Source organism: Phoenix dactylifera, chromosome 14 (assembly GCF_051530095.1).
Source record: "Phoenix dactylifera cultivar Ajwa chromosome 14, Ajwa_hap1_PhDact_Kaust_v1.1, whole genome shotgun sequence".
Taxonomy (NCBI): Eukaryota; Viridiplantae; Streptophyta; class Magnoliopsida; order Arecales; family Arecaceae; genus Phoenix; species Phoenix dactylifera.
In genome coordinates, this window is record NC_143203.1 from 25,588,267 (window position 1) to 25,608,640 (window position 20,374).

The 20,374-nt window shown below is 38.0% G+C and overlaps 3 protein-coding genes across 26 annotated transcripts; 1 reads left to right on the plus strand and 2 right to left on the minus strand.

The window, feature by feature from the left end:
• Positions 1–850: 850 nt before the first annotated feature.
• Positions 851–2,522, minus strand: LOC120112722 (uncharacterized). Its single transcript, XM_039132407.3, has 2 exons — positions 2,191–2,522; positions 851–1,749 (listed from the first exon to the last, which is right to left on the minus strand). The coding sequence occupies exons 1-2, from the start codon at positions 2,423–2,425 to the stop codon at positions 1,022–1,024; spliced, it is 963 nt and encodes a 320-aa protein (XP_038988335.1). The 5' UTR covers positions 2,426–2,522; the 3' UTR covers positions 851–1,021.
• Positions 2,523–3,196: 674 nt separating this feature from the next.
• LOC108510674 (transcription initiation factor TFIID subunit 15b-like) lies at positions 3,197–10,816 on the minus strand. 9 transcript variants are annotated; one of them, XR_015973112.1, is made up of 8 exons: positions 10,643–10,816; positions 10,397–10,529; positions 9,574–10,303; positions 5,990–6,140; positions 5,826–5,907; positions 4,370–4,657; positions 4,072–4,275; positions 3,197–3,909 (listed from the first exon to the last, which is right to left on the minus strand). XR_015973112.1 is itself a non-coding variant. In XM_039132406.2 (6 exons), exons 1-6 carry the CDS (start codon positions 10,698–10,700, stop codon positions 4,158–4,160), a joined length of 1,290 nt encoding a protein of 429 aa, XP_038988334.1. In that variant the 5' UTR covers positions 10,701–10,816; the 3' UTR covers positions 3,913–4,157. The 9 variants fall into 9 exon arrangements, 2 of the variants coding, with proteins under 2 accessions (XP_038988334.1, XP_088566818.1); XR_015973110.1 differs by lacking the exon at positions 4,370–4,657 and having other exon boundaries at positions 3,197–3,801; XR_015973109.1 differs by lacking the exon at positions 4,370–4,657.
• A 1,755-nt stretch (positions 10,817–12,571) lies between these two features.
• On the plus strand, positions 12,572–18,484 carry LOC103708918 (uncharacterized). Of its 16 annotated transcripts, none has more exons than XM_088710698.1 (7): positions 12,592–12,777; positions 12,892–13,035; positions 13,257–13,357; positions 14,802–14,852; positions 17,287–17,401; positions 17,520–17,740; positions 17,843–18,484. In XM_088710698.1, exons 1-5 carry the CDS (start codon positions 12,691–12,693, stop codon positions 17,303–17,305), a joined length of 402 nt encoding a protein of 133 aa, XP_088566824.1. In that variant the 5' UTR covers positions 12,592–12,690; the 3' UTR covers positions 17,306–17,401; positions 17,520–17,740; positions 17,843–18,484. The 16 variants fall into 16 exon arrangements, 9 of the variants coding, with proteins under 9 accessions (XP_038988341.1, XP_089783363.1, XP_088566825.1 ...); XM_088710696.1 differs by having other exon boundaries at positions 12,597–12,777; positions 17,287–17,420; positions 17,520–17,979; positions 18,128–18,484; XM_088710697.1 differs by having other exon boundaries at positions 12,597–12,777; positions 17,287–17,420.
• The last annotated feature ends 1,890 nt before the right edge of the window (positions 18,485–20,374 follow it).

Sequence of the window (20,374 nt, forward strand, 5' to 3'; positions counted from 1 at the left end):
AACTACTTAAGATATGTATATATATGTCATCGTAAACTATATATTAAACCATATATAACCATAGCTTTCTAGAGGTTGTAAGAAAGCAAGCCCTTTGTATCCGTGCTTTTACTACAAAGAAAATGCAAATAGATTGTTAGCATTCTTTCTTCGTTTCTAGTATTGATACATCCAAAAAAGTTAAAAAACAATAAGTCTGGGAGCACTCTAGGCAACTCTGTCTTTAGAACCTATAAGCCTCCCAGAGTGATCAGCCACATACGAGGCCGTCCAATCCATAGCCTCATTAGTCTCTCTATAAGTATATTTGGTCTCGAAGGCCACATTGCCACTAACCATGATCCAGATGTCTCGAAGCAAGTGGTGGGACCCACCTACGCTGTTAGTGTCTTCTAGATCCAACCAATCATCATAGCTGAATCATCCTTAAGCATGACTACTCTAGCCAGATTACATTCAAAATGCAGCTTAACGTTTCTGTCAATAACAATAGGCTTCTAATCATATCTTTTGACTGGCTAATGTTAATTTATTTGCCAGATTTTGCCTCCTACCTGTGAGTGTAATACATTCACATTCACTTGTAGACTGCAGTGCTATTTTCCTATAGTTAATTGGTATCTACTAGCACAACAGAGTTTCACATGCTCAAATAAACAGAGAAAATTATACTTCCACATATGCTTCCACATGAACTGCCATCTGAGGTCTTGCAGTCCTTAATAGAAGGTTTACCCTGTATCCCTGTTCCTAATCCACAATATGCAGGTGCAGCTGCACATGGAAACGGTGGAAGCTTGAATGGCATTATGGTGCATCCAGCTCGAGATGTAGGAGAAGCTCTTATAGATTACATGGTAAACGCCCATTTTATAAATACACAGGTACTTTTGTTTATCGACGGGATTCACACATCTTTTATTCTTAAGACAATATATATAAGCAACATTATGAACTTAATTTATGTCAAAGAATCTCTCTTATTACAAATTTACTTCACTTTTCTTTGGATCTACTATCTTCAGCGTAGGATGTGCAACTCCATCTCGTTATCTTCCTTGGGAGAAAACAAACACAGCTTGCAGTCTGCAGAGAGGAGTGACGAAGTCTTGTATTTGTCTTCTCCACCAACTACAGGCATCAGTACGCCTCGCTTTACTGTATTCTCGTAGTCAGAACGGTATGTTCTTCCCAGAACTCCTTCGACTTGAGGTGAGAGCCCAAAGAATCTGAACTGCACCTCCAAATGTGCGTAGGAATCATTTGATGGTATCTGATAGTTGTGTATCTCATCATCTTCCTTGGTAATTGGAACCACATTGAGCATGGCCTCAGCAATCCCCTCAAGCATGACCATGATGCTGTTTCTGGTTCCTGTCCTCTCCAGAGTCAGCTCTTTATCTGGTGACTTCCAATCAGAGAGGTGTCCTTCTGGGACCAGCAAAGGCTTTCCATCGTAAGAGAACTTCAGGTGATCGACGTTGTTGCTCCATTGCTTCACATGAGCTGCCTCAACAGTGAAGCTGTGAGAACCATACATGAACCCAAGAGCTTGAATCCAAGTGAAGTCGCGGGTCCTTCCGGCAGGCCGAAGGCCAATGAAGCGAGCATTGATCTGGACGTTAGGGTCGGAGACTAGGTTGAAGTGCTCATCCTTTCTCCCATGAAAATAAAACACAGCACCATCAGCACCAATAAAGCGAGGGTCATGACATCCAGACCCTAGGCCTTGGCAGTTGGGCTTATGACCTGCAATATGATAGTGATCTTGCAATTAAATGCAGTTTTCACGTCCATCATTTAGAGTTCAAATTCTTAAATATTTGAATATCTACATTTTGAGAATATTAAGATGTAGTTTCAGATCGACGTGCTCTAAGACGTTGTTTCAACGTGGAGCATTGCATTATGATCCCACCAGATTTAATATATTATTAATATTGCACAAAAAAAAAAGGCTGATAGCTCCTTTTGCCTCCCCTTTACATAAAAAAAAATTATTATTGCAAAAAATTAAGAAACTAAAGGTAGAGTAAGATGGTGTTTTATAGACTACTAGCTCCATTATACCTGTGATCGACGAGTTGATTGAAACCTTAGACTTTAATAAAGTGAGTTACTCTTTCTGTTAGCTGAATTCAAAATGGACAATGGAGGGTTCAGAGAGCTCGTTAAAGAAGCCATGCTTACCTTGGCACACAGCCTCACATTTGGGAGAGTAGCAGTCCAGGGAACAAGCTCTGGCCTTCGGGTCTTTCGGTTTTGTGTATGGGCACTCCTTTGGGCATCTGATAACTTTACGATAGCATGGGCTCCATCGTTTGATACAAACTAGCTTGTTTTGGGCCATGGCTCCTCCCATTTCCGTCATTGCCACAAACAACAGCAGAAACATCGCCATCCATTTGCTCTCGCCGGACTGCATCTTTAACAAATTTTGAGAGATTAACTCGGCTGGTGGTTAAAAGGTTTGCTATTGTTGATATATTTATAAGGTTCAAATAATGTGGGTTTTCAAGAGTTTGGCTTCTCTTTGTTAGACTTATATTAGGCAGACTTCCAATTTAACATGAAGACCATGGATTCAACTGGTGGAAGACAGATGGTCTTTTCTTTGTTATCAGTGGAGTGTGGAACTTGGCCTCTGAAAGGAAGAGGACTTGGATGTTGAGGTTGGTTATTATTTCTCTATTCCCGTTAAGTGCAGACTCAATGGTTCATTCCAGTGGAATTTCTTCTAAGAGTTGCACACCTCTCAGTATTCAATTGCTTGTTTATTTTGGATCTTTGGCAGAAACCCAATAGCATAGAAAGGCTTTGCCCGATTGGGGTCAACAACCTTTCGGGACCTTGGTTTCAATTTTAAGGATTGGAATGGTAGGTTCATGGATATGCATTAGCCTGCCAGCTTTATCATATTAGGTGGGGTTCCAATGTTAGAGGTAGGAGTGGCAATTGGATGGGTCAGATCATATAAGAGTTGGATGGGATACAAAATAGATTAAAAATCTATCAATTAGAATCTGATCTGACCAATTCACCATTTATGGTTACCAGACAAATGTGGATTAAGATTTTTTTTCCCCACCAGATTAGAGACAATTCTTTCTGCTGGGGGAGTTGTGAAAAAGAAAATCCAGGTGGAACCAGCATGTTAAATTTTGACGAAGAAATGTCCATCCACAGATCACAAAAGTGAAGGGAAATGGTACGAATCAGATGGTGAGGACCAAAGCTGTAACAACGTCATTGCACGATTCCAATCACCAGGAAAAAAGGGGAAAAGAAAAAAGAAAATAAGAGTAAGCAAAACACTCGAGTTCAACTAGTCAAGCCATTCAATGGTACACTCAAATAGTTCCTCAAAACAAGTCGATTCTGCAAGTTCAGGTAATCTCACAAACAAATTGCCTTGCAAATAACTCAACCAACGGAAAACCAGTTGCTTCCCAATAACTTAGCTGTGCAATTTCATAAGTTGGACAAATGAATAAACCAAAAACCACTTCAGCTAAGCTCAACCGAAACCTGATAGATAGCAACTGCATGGTCATGAACACCATTTTCTCAATAAGCATGTTTTGTGATAATGGCTGGTGATAAAGGTGGGAAAAGAAAAGGTGAAATGGAAATAAATATACTCCTGACAAAATTAGAGGGAATAAAATCCTGATGCCATGAGGGCAGCAAAGCATTCAGCCAGCAAAAATTGCCCTTCAGATTTGGTGAACAGACGAGCACACCTGGCATGAGCGAAAGCAGAAGTCTCACATTTCGCATGCACGGTTAGTTTGGCTCACACTGCCACCGGAGAGAGGCATATCAGTTCACACAAATACGCAAGGCATCAGTATACCATCATATGAGGCAGGCAAAAGATGACAACCAACTCAGAAGAGCAGCGCTCACCTGTAATTTTCAAATATAACAATTTGGAGATTATTTCCACATGCCTCTATAAAGATTTACAGACACAGATCAATTTCATGGTGACAATCCATCAGTCCAAGGCCCATCCGACATCTTTAATTGCAGAAGAACTAGCTTTGCTATGATAATTAAACTACCTACCTTGGGCTCCTTTTGTTGAGTACAACTCATGTGAATATGATTAGAAAACAGCTTTGAGATGGCATTCTCAGTACACAAAATGTCTTTCAGTATGGACGGGAGCGCTGGCCTCCATGGTGGTACCTATCGGGTCCAGGACCCCGCCCATCATGGTAATTGTCTCGGCGCCTATCTCCACCACTGGAATATCCACCTCTCCCACCTCTGCTCCAAAAAAAGAAAAACATTGTTCTAACCTCGCTATCACAGGAAATTTCAGAAAATTTGCAGCTGAAAAAACAAGCAAAGGATCAGCTACCAGCAGTCACGACAATAACCTCCAGCAATGGATGATGACTGGGAGTGGACAATCAACACCCCAATATTCAGTTTGTTACTTTTGGACAAGAAGAAATAGAGGAAAGATGGAAATATGGACAACATGTTCCGATAAACACAGCTTAAATGAAGCAAAGTCCCCCATTGTGATCAGAGGAGAGTGTCAGCTTGGAACCCATGGGATTGAGGCCTTCAGAGTTGGTTTTATGGTAGAGATAGGAGTCCAAACTCCAAAACAACTACCCTCGTGGCCTTGAAAGAAGATTTTCTGATATACCAACAACAAAAAAAAGATTTTATGGGATCAGATTAAGAGTAGGTTTGAACAAAAAAGTCAGATCAGCTGTAGGAGCTTATTCAAAGTATAGGGGTTATTTGGGACTGAAAATAGTTGAGAAACATTGGCACTTTATATGGTGTTAGTATAGAATTAGGATATGGAAAACAGAACTCGATGCCCCTCCACAAAAGTTAGCTTCAAATCCACAAGCTACTAAATGTTTCAAATCCACCACAAATTCATACTAAAATGCTTTTTTCCTTTTTTTAAATTTTAACATCCAATGAACTGTTTTTTGGTACATTATGTGCCCACAATTACATGACCAAATCCTACTGTTCAGAGCTGTACACAAGACTCCTACTTCCTACTTATTTAAACAACAAAACCTTGCCCAATATGATTTGCCTTAAAACTCTAAGAACCATTATTAACAATATGATTTGAATTTTTTATTAGAAAAATAGTTAGCCCCAAATCCCTTTTCCTCTTAGTGGCTCAAACACCTAATTATGCATGAGCTGAACACCAGTATTCATGCTTATGCAACACCCTTATTGATGCTTAGTTAAATTTATTACACCATACAAGCTATAATTATCCCCCCAAAACCAACAAGATATGAGATCAATCTATGAACCAAAGCATCATAGCCATGTTAAGTTGAAGGATAGAATGGACCAATTCCTCTTATATACTTGGAAGTTGGAACAATGCGTGCGTGCACACTGAGTGAGAGTGAGTGAGAGAGAGAGAGTGAGTGAGAGAGAGAGAAATTGCATCGTAAAACCAACACCCTGAACAATGCAACGTACAGACAAGCAAATCACATACTTTATGGCAAAAGGGTAATTAACAATTTGTGTTCTTTAGTCAAAAATATACAAGATATTCAATGCAAATGAACATATAATATGTGCACACTTTCACTAAAATGTTCTGCCAAAAAAAGATATCACGAATCATGAAACAGTGCCATTTATTGCAAGAAAATTACTGCTTGTGCATGCTCCTACCATTTCAATGACCTTAGAGTACCAATGGCACATACACAAGACATACGCTCCAAACAAAGCACCCACCGAAGAATGAACACCTATCTAGCCAAAAATATTAATTGACTGGGGAGTGTAGGAAGTGAGAGCAAAGTAGGTACCCATGCCCATATGAAGGTGGAGCTCGAGGCGCAGTCTTCGCGGCCATTGTGACATTAATCTTGTAGCCTCTCATATCGTAGTCTGACAGTTTTGTTGCAGTGTCAAAATGGAAATTAACAGAATATAGGAATTCAGTAGAAACATATTACATGCTGAAACTTACCGTTATAGAATCCCCCTGCAGAATGTGCAGCAGAAGGATCTTCATAAGATAGCACAGCATCTCCTTTGCTGTTTCCAAATTCATCAGCATATATCCTAATATTCCATGGCCACTGGTCTTTGTAGCCTCGTTTTTGTTTGATCCTCCCAACCTAAAAAATAGGAAGCATCTGAACATTCAGGATCCCAGCTTGATACATAAAATAGTTCAATGAAAAGTCAAAAAAAAGAAGAAGATATAATTAGATAGAATAGATATTTTGCTTGGTACATTACGCATGTAAAACAGAAAAAGAAAAGCTATTAAGTTCTCATCCATAAATCATCTGTTATGTAAATTATGAACATATCTATGTGCAGGGAATTTAAAGATATAAACCTTGCTAATGTAAATGCAAAATATTATTCAAAAATAATTTCCTGGTTATTTTATTGCGATGACTAAATTAAAAACAAAGAAAACAGGCATATATGTAAGTCTAAACATATAAGATTCTTGTAATCCACACACATTTCCATTTTGGCTTTACATACTTAATTTTCATTAAAAAATTCCATTTAAATATCATAATAAGAGGAGAATCTTGTCGAAAGAGAAGAAATAGAAAATAAGGTATTATTCATAGGGAGAGTACAGATCTAGGAGAGAAGGTGGTTATGAGGTGGAAGACAAATGCAACCTTAAGCAAATGCATATCGAAGCAAGAGTGTGGAAACAACTACAATGGATAGACAGGCGGCAATGTTCTAGCATCATAGAAGTCGCTGAGCCTTTACATGCACCTACTACCTTCCAAGTCCCTCGGGACTCTTCTATCAGTTTACCAGAAGCCTAATCATGAGATTCTTACTTTGATGGGTGAAGTTTTTGTTATTCTCATAATCTATGTTCAATTACCCTTTTTCCATAACTTTATAGTGAAGTTTAATAGCCTAAAATAGTGCAATTTTGTACATCGTCAGTATTCTTATAAGTATCATAATACTTTTAATCATCTCATATTTTCTTGATTTCAAAATCATTAAATAAACTAGTGAGCCAAGTCAACCCCAATATCCTCCACGACTTTGCAAGCCGCAATAAGTAATGCCTTACACTTTTACATCTTCTCAAAGATACTTCAACCTTTGTTTTATAAGAGAACCTTGACAACTTCCCATTTCAGTCCCTTCCATAAAAGTTTCTCTAGTAAAATCTTCATTTAACAGTTTCCAGAAAACATCTCCTTCTTTAATTTCTTCATCTTTTACCAATACCTGTTAACCTTGCTTTTTATGCATCTAACAAGACTCAGAGTATCCAAAAGGGTCACAAACTATATAGGTCATATATGACTGAGTATAAGGTTCATTTCTTTGATACTGGGGCATCTTGAATGCTTTTGACAAGAGAAAATTGGATATTCGTCACTTTCAATTGACTTTGTTAGTAAATGGCAAGTATTTCTAGGTTGCTATGCAATCAATCCCTATGATGAATGGGTAGTGACTCGACATTAAAGCTAACAGTGTTGCAAGGCTCATAATTCTAGGTGATACAGAGGTCACATCACATAATACAGCAACAAATATGTGGATCATATAATTAGTGACTGCAGTAGAACCAATTGAAAAGTGCAAAAGTTGGATTTGTTGAAGAAAAAGCGGAGACAACCAAAATGGTCCGTGCATGTTTTTGAAGGTACAAGGAAGGCCTGGTAACAACTACAGTTTGTTGTTTAATGTAAGATGCCATTAGAAACAAATATTCACCTTAACCAAGATTTGTCGTCTCGGTTCCGGACCCCATACCGATGCCACACTAATACTGTGTCGGTATGGACGGAATTTTTTCAGCATGCCAAGTGTTGGTATGTCTCCCAAACCGGATACCAGTACTGAACCGCTATGGTACGCTCCGTAACGGTACACCCGGTACCATCCGGTTCAGGCCGGTACGGCGAACCATGACCTTAACCAAACTTTATACACACTATCAACAATAACGACCACTCATCTCAATGAAGCCCTTGTCTCATATTTTCAGATTTAATTTATCTTATTACATTTCACATTACTATTTAACTAATTAGAAAACAACTATTAGCAAAGAATATTTACAAAATAAGTACAGCAAAAGATCACCTCTTATTACTTGGACAAAAGTTTATGTTTACTCCATCTCCACTCCATGTCCTCCAAAAAGACAGTTACAAAAACTGTGGCCTGAACAATGATTTACTTTACTTCCAGTTGTTCAATAAGCAACAGTTTGCAGAAGACATGCAAAGTATGCATGTTTAATTGTCATGGAGTTTTCAATAATTCTTTTCAGGTTTGACAGGACAAGATATCACAAATGGCAAAATTATATTGTAAGCAAAAGAACGGATTCAAAGTACAATCATAACAAAAACAATCAACAGAGCACAATGCAACAAAATCCAAAAATGTAGATTCTCTATCATCTCACATGTTTGGTTCATGATAGATGGAAATATGTCGTTAACTGGCAAATATACATGGATTGGCATGTCTTGGTGCCAAACACATTCCAAAACCGTGAACTAATTCCAGAACCACTCCATTCATTGTATACAATTGAAAAATAAAAATTGTTGAATCCTTGTGTAGCCACTTGTCTAACTTCACTGCACTCCCCGTTTATAAACACATTCTAATTAAGGAAATAATGTTGCATACGAAATATTAATGAAGTTAATAAAATTAATATTTCAATTTTCATGCCTTAGATGATCAGCAAGTTAAAAACAAGTATCAAACAGCTTCATATACACACTGGATATAAATCCTTTGTGGCGAGATTATATTAAAAGCTTGTTTAGGTAATCCAGCAGGATTAGGGCTGAGTGCTGGATTTGTGGGCAGAAAAGTCCATTTGAGCATGGCCCATATCAACAAAACACCCCCCAGCCCTAATCCTATAGAAAGAAAAGGAAAAAAAAAGACATGGGCCATTTTTTTTCTTCCTATAGATCAACAAGCTAACAAGCTGGGATTAGGAAGGAACTTCAACGGACCCTTAGAAGATGCAGGGTGAACAGGCCAACAGGCACAATTTCTATAGGATATTCCGGCAAAAATATCCAAAAAGACACTAAGAAAATTGAAAATCCTATCCTCTTGACTCAAATGGTTTTGCCATCACTAGAAAATCCAATAAAATGGAGTAGAAAACATTGATAACGTAAAATTTTTAATTGCTGGTAAAATGCCTCTCTTCTATGCTCAGTTTTAATAAAATTAGCAAAGGGAATGTGCAATGAATATTTGAGAAAAATAATAAATACATATATCATTTTTAGCTTTTTTTTCCTATACATTGGGATTGTATGCAAATAGAAACAGGATGCACTCTCTCAGACTAACGCACTATCATGATGTCATCCTAACACATGCTTAGATGCTACTAATTATAATATAAAAGGATTGACACAAGCGAACAAGAGGATCAGTATTAAAAGAAAAGCAATATATATGTATGTACATATATATATATATATATATATATATATATATATATATATATATATATATATATATATATATATATATATATATATATGTAAATACACGCACGCATACCTGCCCAATTCCTCCAAAAAGCTCCCTAAGCTCCTCAGTAGTGACATCAGGAGGCAAATTTGAGATGTAAATCCTTGAATTGTCACAGGAATTCCCACAATTTCCGTCGCACTGCTTAACTGGAAGAGGGGGCTCAACAGGAGCACCACGATGCCCACCACCCCCATAGCATGGAGGAGCACCACCATCACGGCCAGGGATTGGACGATCAGCATATCCGCCATCATAACCAACCGGTGGAACCCCACAACCAATGGAGGCATCACCTCCATATGGATTTGGAGGTGGGGCACAATAAGAAGGGGAATAAGAAGGAGACCCACCATAGCTAATGGGCGGCGGAACAGGCACCCCACCATAAGAGTTATTCTGGCCACACGAGTTTGGACCGGATGGGTAGTTTCCCATAGGGCCACCATATGAGGCCAGAGCTGGTGGGAGAATTTGAGCATAACCAGCGTCATCTCTATCTCTACCTTGACTACTACTGTAGGAACCACCTATGCGACCATGGTTAATACTCCTACCACCACGGTTCCTGTCGTAACCCCCGTCACCTCCCCTATAACCACCACCACCACCACCTCCTCTGCTGTAATATCCACCACCTCGATTATAACCACCACCACCTCCTCCTCCTCCTCCTCCTCCTCCTCCTCCTCCACTGTTAGGACTTGGAGCACCACATTTATTGCACTCGGTTCGTCGTGCAAAGTTCAGATTCCCACAGCTGGATCAAGATCTCGCCTTTAGTAAGAAACAAACCCTAAAGAAGGAAACCTTGAAGAAGGATAGCAAGAATAAAAAGGAAGAGCAGACATACCTAGGGTCAGGGCAAAGCCAATCCCCTTCTCGGCCTCCACTGCCGCCACGACCCCCACCTCGGTACCCGCCGCCTCCCCGATTTCCGCGGTCGCCGCCTTGATATCCACCACCGGCGTATCCAGTGCCCCCACCTAAATAGAACAAAGCGGAAAAGCCAAAACTCTAAACTAACCCAAATCCATAGAAAAACCAGATTAATGAGAAAAGGAATGAAAATTGAATCCACCGGCACCGGCACCGCCACCTCTGCCGCGTCCGCCGCCGCCGCCGCGCGGCGGGGCAGAGCGGTACGATCCCGACATGCCCCTGGGGTTTTGCCTCCTTTTCTTGAGAAACGAGATCGAGAAAGGGGAGAAACGGACGAGGACAAGAGTTGCCTCAGTTCTGTGGGCACTCTTCTTCGGGCGGAGAGCCAGTGGAGGCTGCTTCTCCTCCACCGCAGGAGGTTATATAGCATCCTGAGCTCGGGCCCTGCTCACGTCAGCACGCTGACGCCATATTATCTTACGGAAGCGCGATTAAGCTACCTACGATCGCCGAATCAGCGATCGCTGCTGAGATGATTTAAAATAACGATAGTTATTACAGTAATAAAAAAAAGATCAGCTAGTATAATGGATTATTTAGCGACATAGGAGCTGATTACCAAAAAAAAAAAAAAAAAATCCTACGGAGAAAAATACCTTGGTAACAAAACTCGTTGTAATAATAAAATCTACTAATGAATGGCTATTCAAAAGGCAATCCATCTTAAGTTGAGGACACCATCTTAATACTATAGTTTCTTTCTAAACCAGCAAACTTCATGAAAAAAATAATAAATAATAATTATTTCTTCTTTTTTTTCTTCGGCCAGGCTATCCTCTAGCTTTATGCCATTAATTAAAGACATAAACGATTTGCTGTTCTGTTGATGAGAAAGAATATATTTCATTTAATTTCTATATTTATGATCAGATCAAAGATTAAATATATTTGGCTTCTTTTTTTCCCCAAAAAATGATGCTTTCTCCTTTCACACCTTATCTCTACTTCTGGGGATGTTAATAATATACAGTAATAGAGGTTTATATTTACACATATTTTTTAAATAAAATATTAATTATGAAATTTTTTCAAATTTTTTTAAATTTTTTCTCTGAAATAAATTATCAGGCAGTATGACTTTTCTTTTTTATTATTGTCAACTATTGTTGTTGTTATAGTAGTAGTTATCATTAATTTTTATAATTGAATGACAGTTTTGATGAGAATCGATTCAAATAGAATAACGACGTTATTTTTCACGGAAAAAAGACGAAAGCCGTTGTTGAGGCAGCTAGCTCAGAAGGCTCAGAAGGCACTGCGACGGTCGCTGGGGGCTGCGAGAGGAACTACTTCCGACCTTTAGTCCCGTGGGACTGGGCTTATCTAACGGGCTAGATCGCTTCGATGTGATTTTGGGGCCGGAACAGGCCTGTCCCGTTTGCCTGTTAGCGGCCTGGCTCCATCAGCCCGCGAGATCCACCGCTTGCGCTTCCGTATCGCCTGGGAAATGGGCTCCGATGGCCTCGCCGACGACGGCCCTCGGCCGAAGGTCCTCCTGTCGAAGCCCAGCTTCTTTGTAGCCATGCGAGTCAATAGCGGATAGAGCCCTTTTTCATGTGGAGGAGATCACCTATGTGGCCACACCGCCATCCCTGGGTTGGGCGGAAAAATTTAGAGTTCCTCTTTTGCTCCGTTCAGGATCGTGCAGGTCTTTAGAGACCATCCTCATCCAACAGTCTACCAACATCCCATAGCAATTGGCTGGAACCTGCGTCAAGCCTTTGAACCCGGATCTACTCTATCATCGTGGCCGAGTCTCACTCGAGCAGAATGCGGTCCGTACCCAACACCTGCCTCGCATAAATGACTCCCTTCCATGCAGCCTTGAGTTTAGCACTAATTACAGATGTGTCGAAGATCCGTCGGGCTCCAACCGCTATCAGACGGGCATCATGGTCCCTAATAACGAAGCCCACACTTCTAGTGTACCTTTTTTCACCAACACTATCATCAAAATTTACTTTAAGAAAGCCAGAGATACTTATGTCTACAAGGAGGTGAATAGCATGGCTGACTGGGTGGCTTCATTCGTGTCTACCATTTTTTAGGTTTTACCTGGAAAGATTAGGTGTTGGTGCCTCACCCTTTATTTTTTATTTTTTTAATTATTATTATTATTATTATTATTTTGGCTGCATCCGTATCCGGCATGTGTGAATTGGCGTTGTAAATAAATGAAGGAATAAATAAATAAATAAATGAAGGATGGAGAATCCGAGCAAGGAAAAGGAGAAGATGATGCCTCCTTTGCCTCCCCCACGGCGCCAGATCCGCCCTCCTCCTCCAAGAAACGTACTATTAGGGTTATTTTCTTCGATTTTCCCTTCCCGTGTTTGGTTCTGGTTCCTATAAACCCTAATATAGTAGTTTGGAATCGGGAATCTGGTCACTGGTCCAACTCCTCAGCGAGAGGCAGGTAGACAAAATTTCTTGGCAATATACAGGAGAATAGACGAAACTTTCCAATGCTGTGTAGATGGAGAAGCGCATCCTGACTACTCGGACCTTTCTGAGATGGTACACGAGAGTTTGCTGCATGGTGATGCCAAGGTACTTGCAGTTGGTATTCAGTTTTTAGTATTTCGATTTTTTTCTCTCTATTATTGAAGGCTCTCAGTGGAGGGGATACTTTCAATGAACTTCTCAATGATATTATTCACAAAGGTGACGATGGCGGTAAGTATGCAAAGGGAATCAAAAGCCTAAAATTCAACAACTGGGTTTTTCTTGGTAACTTTGTGCCAAAGGGTAATTGAAGAATGAATGTGCAGGCAGAAGCTTTACAAAGCCACTCAAAACGTTCAAGGAAGCCCATGTCCATGAGGCAGCATGGAAAGTGCGGAACATTTGATCTGTCCAAGGAGTTTTATAAGTAAATGTTTGTTATATGGATAAGCTGCGCTCCTTTGCCCTAGTTTTGTTTGGCTTGCTGAGAAATATGAAATTTGCATATGCATATGGGTGTAAACTGTTCTATCAAATCCTCCTCCTTTTTTGATGCACCACATCTCCTTGCATATTTAAAGGATGATGACACCGTGTTTAATTATACGTACTTGTGTTGACATTGGCAAACAAATGCAGAAATCATAATAAATTAAACTTTCTTGGTTAAAATTTTGAAATGTGGCCAATATTATCTAAAATTCATGCAGTATGAAAACAGTGTTGAAAAGGGCGAAGGAAGTCAGGCCCCATAAGGAAAACTACATTCCTCAGAAACAACACAAAAAAGCAAGAAGGGGCTAGCTTCCGATAGTTTCCAATGCCTCATGTTTCTCAGACCAGCTTGACCTTATGAGAGGGTGAAAAAGATATTTATAGACTGAAAACAAGGAAGATAGTCATTAAAGGTTGTTGATGGTAGTTTGTCTATGAAGCGCAGTGAGGTTACGGTAAAATGCAGAGCTTTCTTTGGTGACTAGTTATGCTGCCAACTCCAAATTGATGTGATAAGTGTTGTCTCCAATGTTTTACCCCTAGTTGGAACCCTATAACCACATTATTTCATATGTTATAATCTGAACATAATCAAAGCACTTCCTTTATCTCCTTCACCTTTAGTTTATGAGCATCTTGTTGCATTAAAGTTTGTTTGAATATCCCGTGTATAAATCATATGTATCCTTTAAAATGCCACATCTACCAAGTTGTTAATCTTCAATTTAAACTCCTTGGATCACATGAGGTGAATCAGTATCACTTCTATTAGGAGGAAGTTATAGTCGTATTTAATCTGTGTCCATATTTAATACATATGGAGGTTTGACAACGTTTTCTCTCAGCATTATCCTTGGAATCTAGGGAAAGCCTTGCCATATTATATGCCCTTTTTGTCAAGAGATTGTCATGGGGTTTCACAACAAACCTCGTTGTTTCTCTTTAGTAGCTAGAAACTTCTATATGGGGTGAAGCACCTGCTTTTGAAAATATCTGGAATCTGGCTCCTGCACAGACTTCCGAAGTGCTTTTTTACTCATAATTTCCTGAGGACCTTGCTTGCTCATGCACCCTAATTCTGCTAGCAAAGTTCATGCCACATCAACTAATAGTCTGATAATAAAAGTAACAATATAATCAGGAGAATGTTCAGTACAACATCAGTCAGATGATACTTTAATAATGGTGGGCCAGATCATTTCTTGCGGGTTGAGAAACTGATATATGCTTCGAATTCCTCCTATGAGTACAGCTATACAAGTGCCCTCTCCATACTCAAAACGTGGATCCAAGTTGTGTAGCTAATATTATTCATACAGTGCCCTCTCCAGGGTCAAAACTGATATATGCTTTGAATTCCTTATATGAATTCCTAGGGTTGGCTGGACGACCTCTTGGATGATGAACGCTATTGACAATGTTGTCAGGTCAGAACACAAAAATTTTTTTGTTTAGTGATTTATTCATACAGTGACACTAATATTGTGATGCTTTGTGAGCGCATTGTGTCTTAGTGAATATATTTATTCAACAAGTCTTACTTCTAGAGCTGACTCAACTTTGATCTTTCCAGACTTGAACAGACTTTGTGAGATATTTAAATATCTCTACTCCTTTTTTTCTTCCGAAAATGCCTGATGAAATAATCAAAAGATTTCTAACTGGTGACCACCCCTTTTAATTGACAATCAGGATTGAAGATCTTTCTTTAGCTTTTGCAACCAAAATGGAAGCATGTTATATATTGGAAGTAGAAAATATTTTTTTCCATAACAGTGCATGGTTAGTTCCTTATCATCCTATTGCTTGTTGCTTTTGATTAGAGATGGGTAAAACCTAGAGTGTTAGATTTGGTGAGGTTTTAAGCAATTGTAGTAATTGAATTTACTATTGTATGGTCGGCATTTTTCATTTTTTAATGAAAGTTGCATGCATGCATGTGCATAAGGGAGAAATTCAATCAAAATTCAAAATATATAATTGTTAATAACTTAATTATGAAAATTCATCAAAAAATATGTTAGTTTGTTATTTGAGGTGTTTTTATATAGCGACCACACAGCCAGTCTCTGGTCACAACTCACAACGAAATATGGGAAACGAATTTGAAGACAAACAATTATGCAAATTATTGATTATAATAAGGCCTAAATTTCATGTTTTCATATAGTAACCATTAAACCATTCTAACGTCACTATATGAGTCGTAGGAAATAAAATTTAATGGTAGGCCCCTCTGGTTCATTAACTATATTAAAATTCAAATTTCGTATTTCCACATAGCGACCACACATAGTGAACACTAAACCATAATGGAGTCACTATATGAAAATGGGAAATGAACTTTGAGAGTAGGTCCCATGGTGGTTCTTAATTGTGTTAGGATCCAAATTTTGTATTTCCATATAGTGACCCCAGAATGCTTCTTTGATCACTATATGAAACATGGAAAATGAAATTTGATGATACATCCTCTGCAGTTCATTGATTATAATAAGGTCCAAATCTTGGGTTTCCATATAATAAATGACCAAAGAACCATTCTGGGGTTACTATTTGGAACACAAAAAATTAACTTTTATAGTAGGTTCCCTTTGTAGTTCATCGGCCATGTTAAGACCCAAATATCATGTTTTTATACAGGGACCACATAACCATTCTATAGTCAATATAGAATACATGAGAAATGAGATTTAATGATAGGTCCCTCTGTAATTCATTGATTATAATAAGAGTCAAATTTTGTGTTTCCATATAGTGACTACCCATTCGGGGATCATTATGTAAAACATGGAAAATGAAATTAATAACAAGTCCCTTTATGTTTCACTAATTATATTAAGACACAAGTAAAATGTTATGATGCAGTGGCCAAGGAACATTTTGTGGCCAATACATAAAACATAGGAAAGCTATTGGTTAAGATAAGTGACCAATTCTATGTTTCCATATAGCGATCATAAAACCATTCTATGGTCATTATAAGAAACATATAAAATGAAATTTAATCCTTTTATGGCTCATTAATTATATTATACCTATATTTCGTGTTTCCATTTAGTGATGACAAAGACATTCTATGGTCACTATATTAAAAATGGAAAATGAAATTTCATGGCCTTCTGTGATTCATTGATTGTATTAAGTCTCAATTTTTTTTAATGGTGACCATATAACCATTTTGTGGTTGCTATTATCAAAAATGGTAGTTGAATTTTGATAACAAGACCATATATACTTCATTGATTATAGTAAAGCCCAAATTTCTTGTTTCCATATAGCTACCATGAAACCATGTTTGGGGTCACTTTATGAAGCATGGGAATGAGATACTGCAATAGGCCCCTCTATGGCTTATATATTCAAGTCCATAAAACAGAGTGACTACTAGTTTCTTCTACAGGTGAAAGTAATGTGGACAACATTAATTTTCTGACATGAAATGGGGCATGGCAGGCTCGTTTGTAGTTTGTCTGGAACTTTGTGATAATATTCTCATCTTAAGGCATTCATGTTGGTTATGTTTTGCTTTTCTTTTTCTTTTGATACGTCATATTTTTAATCTATGTCCTACCTCCTATGGAAATGTACATTGATACCTCTATGTTTATGCCTGGTGGCTTATGAAACTAGGGGTTAAAAATATATAGTGTGCGTATATCTTAAATACTTCGGTCAGATGATGGGATGTCTAAAGCCTCGTGCTTTTAATATGTGTATTTTTTGTATCATTTAGCAATTAGCCGTTATTATGCTGTCTTTCTTTAACTTCAATTTTTGGAGACCAATAGCAGAAGTTCTTAGACGATAGCTTCTATCTATTGGATTTACAGTTGATCCAAAAGTGACTTCCATGTTCAGATTTCAAGCTGGCTGTTAGAAGATTACATTGTATGGAGCCAAATTTTCAAAATAATTGTTGGAGAAAACAAATCTCAGAAGCATCCTTACACATTTTGGCAAGATGAGATAGCAGGTTGTCAGTTCGGCTAATGGTATAACACTTCAGCTATTTTTATGAAGGGGATTCTGATATGAATATTGCATTATTTTTGTAAGCATGACTTTGTTGTGCTTGGCGTCGTTTTCCTCAGATACTAGAGCAGCTTCATCATGCAGCTCTACTTTTCTGTCCTGTGGTTGATAGAAGACCTGAATCTGAACCGGCTCTTGGGTCGCTTGGTTGCAATTCAGAGCTTCCATCCAAGATTTCCCTTGCTACCTTATATCTGCATCACAGCCTTCCTTGGTTCCTTAGGCTTGGTGAAAAATGGGATACATAATGCGGCTGGACCACTTTCAGATATAATTACTGGTATCTTTTGAATTAACAATGAATCTTTTGAATTTTGATCATCCTGCTCATTTATAACATTGGTTGCTGGGTTATGATGCATGGCATTTGGCTTACATGGAGTTGTTGGTGTTCTGCACTTTGTTGTTGATCCACCTGATCCAGCCCAAATGAACGGTAGAGCACCATGGAAATATGAGATCATTTTATTTTCCCTTGATTATCTCTGAAGAGTAGCGTCTGTTACATTATCTAGTACGGTAAGTAGAAAGTTCTGTGGTAGGTGTTTCTCACCTGTATGACTAGGGATTTTTGTCACACTATGAAAGTGTTTCTCATTACTCTTGTCGTGGGTATCTTTTGTCTTGATTCATGGCCTCTCTATCAAGTAATTCATGGCCTGAGCAGGCTCAGTCTACTTGAAGTAGTCTTCCAGCACCTGGTTTCTGGATGGTCTTCTTGGTTTGGGTGGACCTCAAGGGGTCACAGACCGGTGGTGCAGTGAAGGTGGATCAAGCTAGTAAACTTAATAGTAGCTATTTGAGATTTTTTATCTTTGAATTTTTTTGCATCCAGATTGGGGAGACTGAGCTTGCTCCGTTTATTTGATTTTTCTTTAAGATGCTTAGTAAATGTTTTATTTTAACTCTGAAAAAAAATCTATCTTAAGTAATGCTGTATTTTTTTTGAAAAAGATTCTTACAGAAGTAATGCTGTATTTTTTAATTTATTCTATCATTAATGTTCATGTTGTACAGAATACAATCACTATTTTCTTTTAAGTATAATGGTAACTCACACCAGACGTACATGAGTATATCAACGAAGGTCAAAAAAAAAAAAAAAAGTTGACGAAAAGAGAAAGAATTTTTCTCTTTTCTGAAGTAATAGGCGACTCATTCAGCAGCATTGCTTCAATACATTGTCAAAAAAATTTAGTGAGAGAATATGCGGTCACTAGTATTCTTCAAATCCTGCACCTTTCTCAAGATAGAGGGGTGTGAACTAGGTGAGCTATCAACGGTTAATGATTCTACAAACTTATAATTTAATCTTTGGCTACTAGCTTTATCATAAGAATCCTCATTTCATTATGAATATTATAATTTTGCAATTACTTGGAGCCGATATTATCGCTTTGCACGCCATATAATCATCAACTCAAACCATGAATTATCAATGTTTTTGAATAATGATGATCGGATTATGCCTCCAAATTATTTCGAATGCTAATTTAGCAATTTCCATGGAGATTTACAAACAAGTTTGCAGCTAGGATGTCTTCTTCTCGATTGGTAACTGACATGGCCTTGGAATGAGCAAACCTTATCCTAGATTGCGTTCTTTTTGGCGTGTGCGCCGTCCTGTTGTGCGTCGGGCACGTGAGTGGGTCGTCCTATCACCAATACGCCTGCGGACACAACCAGAGCTGCAAGCTGGCAGGGATTCCTGGGCTTTTCTGCCACTTTAAAGCTTTTGGCCACCAATTGAAATGCACAACATCTTTTTTTTTTTTTCTTCTTTTGAGGGATATAATGTCTATTATTTTCCATTATTTCCTATTGGACACTTATAGCATCAATAATAGTCATTTTTTTAATTTCAAACTTTTTTTTAAAAAAAAAGATAATATTATCATTTTTCTATTGCCGTCCGCTATTTTCCGTAATAGTATAGTTATACCATCATTATTTTATAGATTTTTTTACATAAATACGCTTCCAAATATTAAATCTTACATGAATACTCTTTCTTTCGTAAAATACTTTTTTTTGCTATTCTATTTTTTTATCGTTATTTTTTTTAATGATTTCAAATTAAAATAACTAAAATATTTTTAATAGATGGATATGCAAAAAAAAATTATAAGACGATCATAACAAAGGACAAAAAAATAATTTCAAAATTTTATTTTTAATTAATATAAAATGATTTTTATTAAAGGTATTAAAAAATCGTTATATTAAGAGCATTTCTGTACAGAAATAAATATAAATTTTTAAAAAAATATTTATACAAATTTAAATTTTTTAAAAAATATTCATGCCAAAAAAAAAAAAACTCCTACTCTATATCACTTTAATGTCAGCTATTGAAAATTATTTTTTTTGAAATAAATGGTGGTGGGGGCTGATATTCCCGGATGGGCCGGATCACGGGTTGTTTAAATCCTCGCTTTACGTGGATGCTCCAATATTTCCAAGACACGAATTCCAACGAAAAGGATAGCTTTCTAGAGTGTGCGGGTGATAGCTGATGAGGAAGAGAAAGTGGTGGTGGGCAAACAGCGAGTAGATATCGATCTTTTCGGCCTGGAGAGCGCGCGCGAGCCCTCCACGCGCATCGTTTTAAGGGGCGATCCCGACCGCCCATGTGTCATGCCACTCTGGACGCACCAACCTCTTTCCTTGTCTGTTTCTGAGGAACCCGAGAATCTCATCATGGAGAAAAACCATTCTTTTGCAATAAAGTAAAGTTATGATGTTGAAATTTTTGGATTCTTTTACTGTTCTAAGATCATAATCTTTGTAGAGTAATGATTAATTCTTAGAATAACATGTTCGGTAGGTCACCACGCATAGAATATATCAGATGTTACAAAGCCAGCTATGATCTAGAATGAGCCATTGCGTCTAATCTGTCATTTAATGGTCT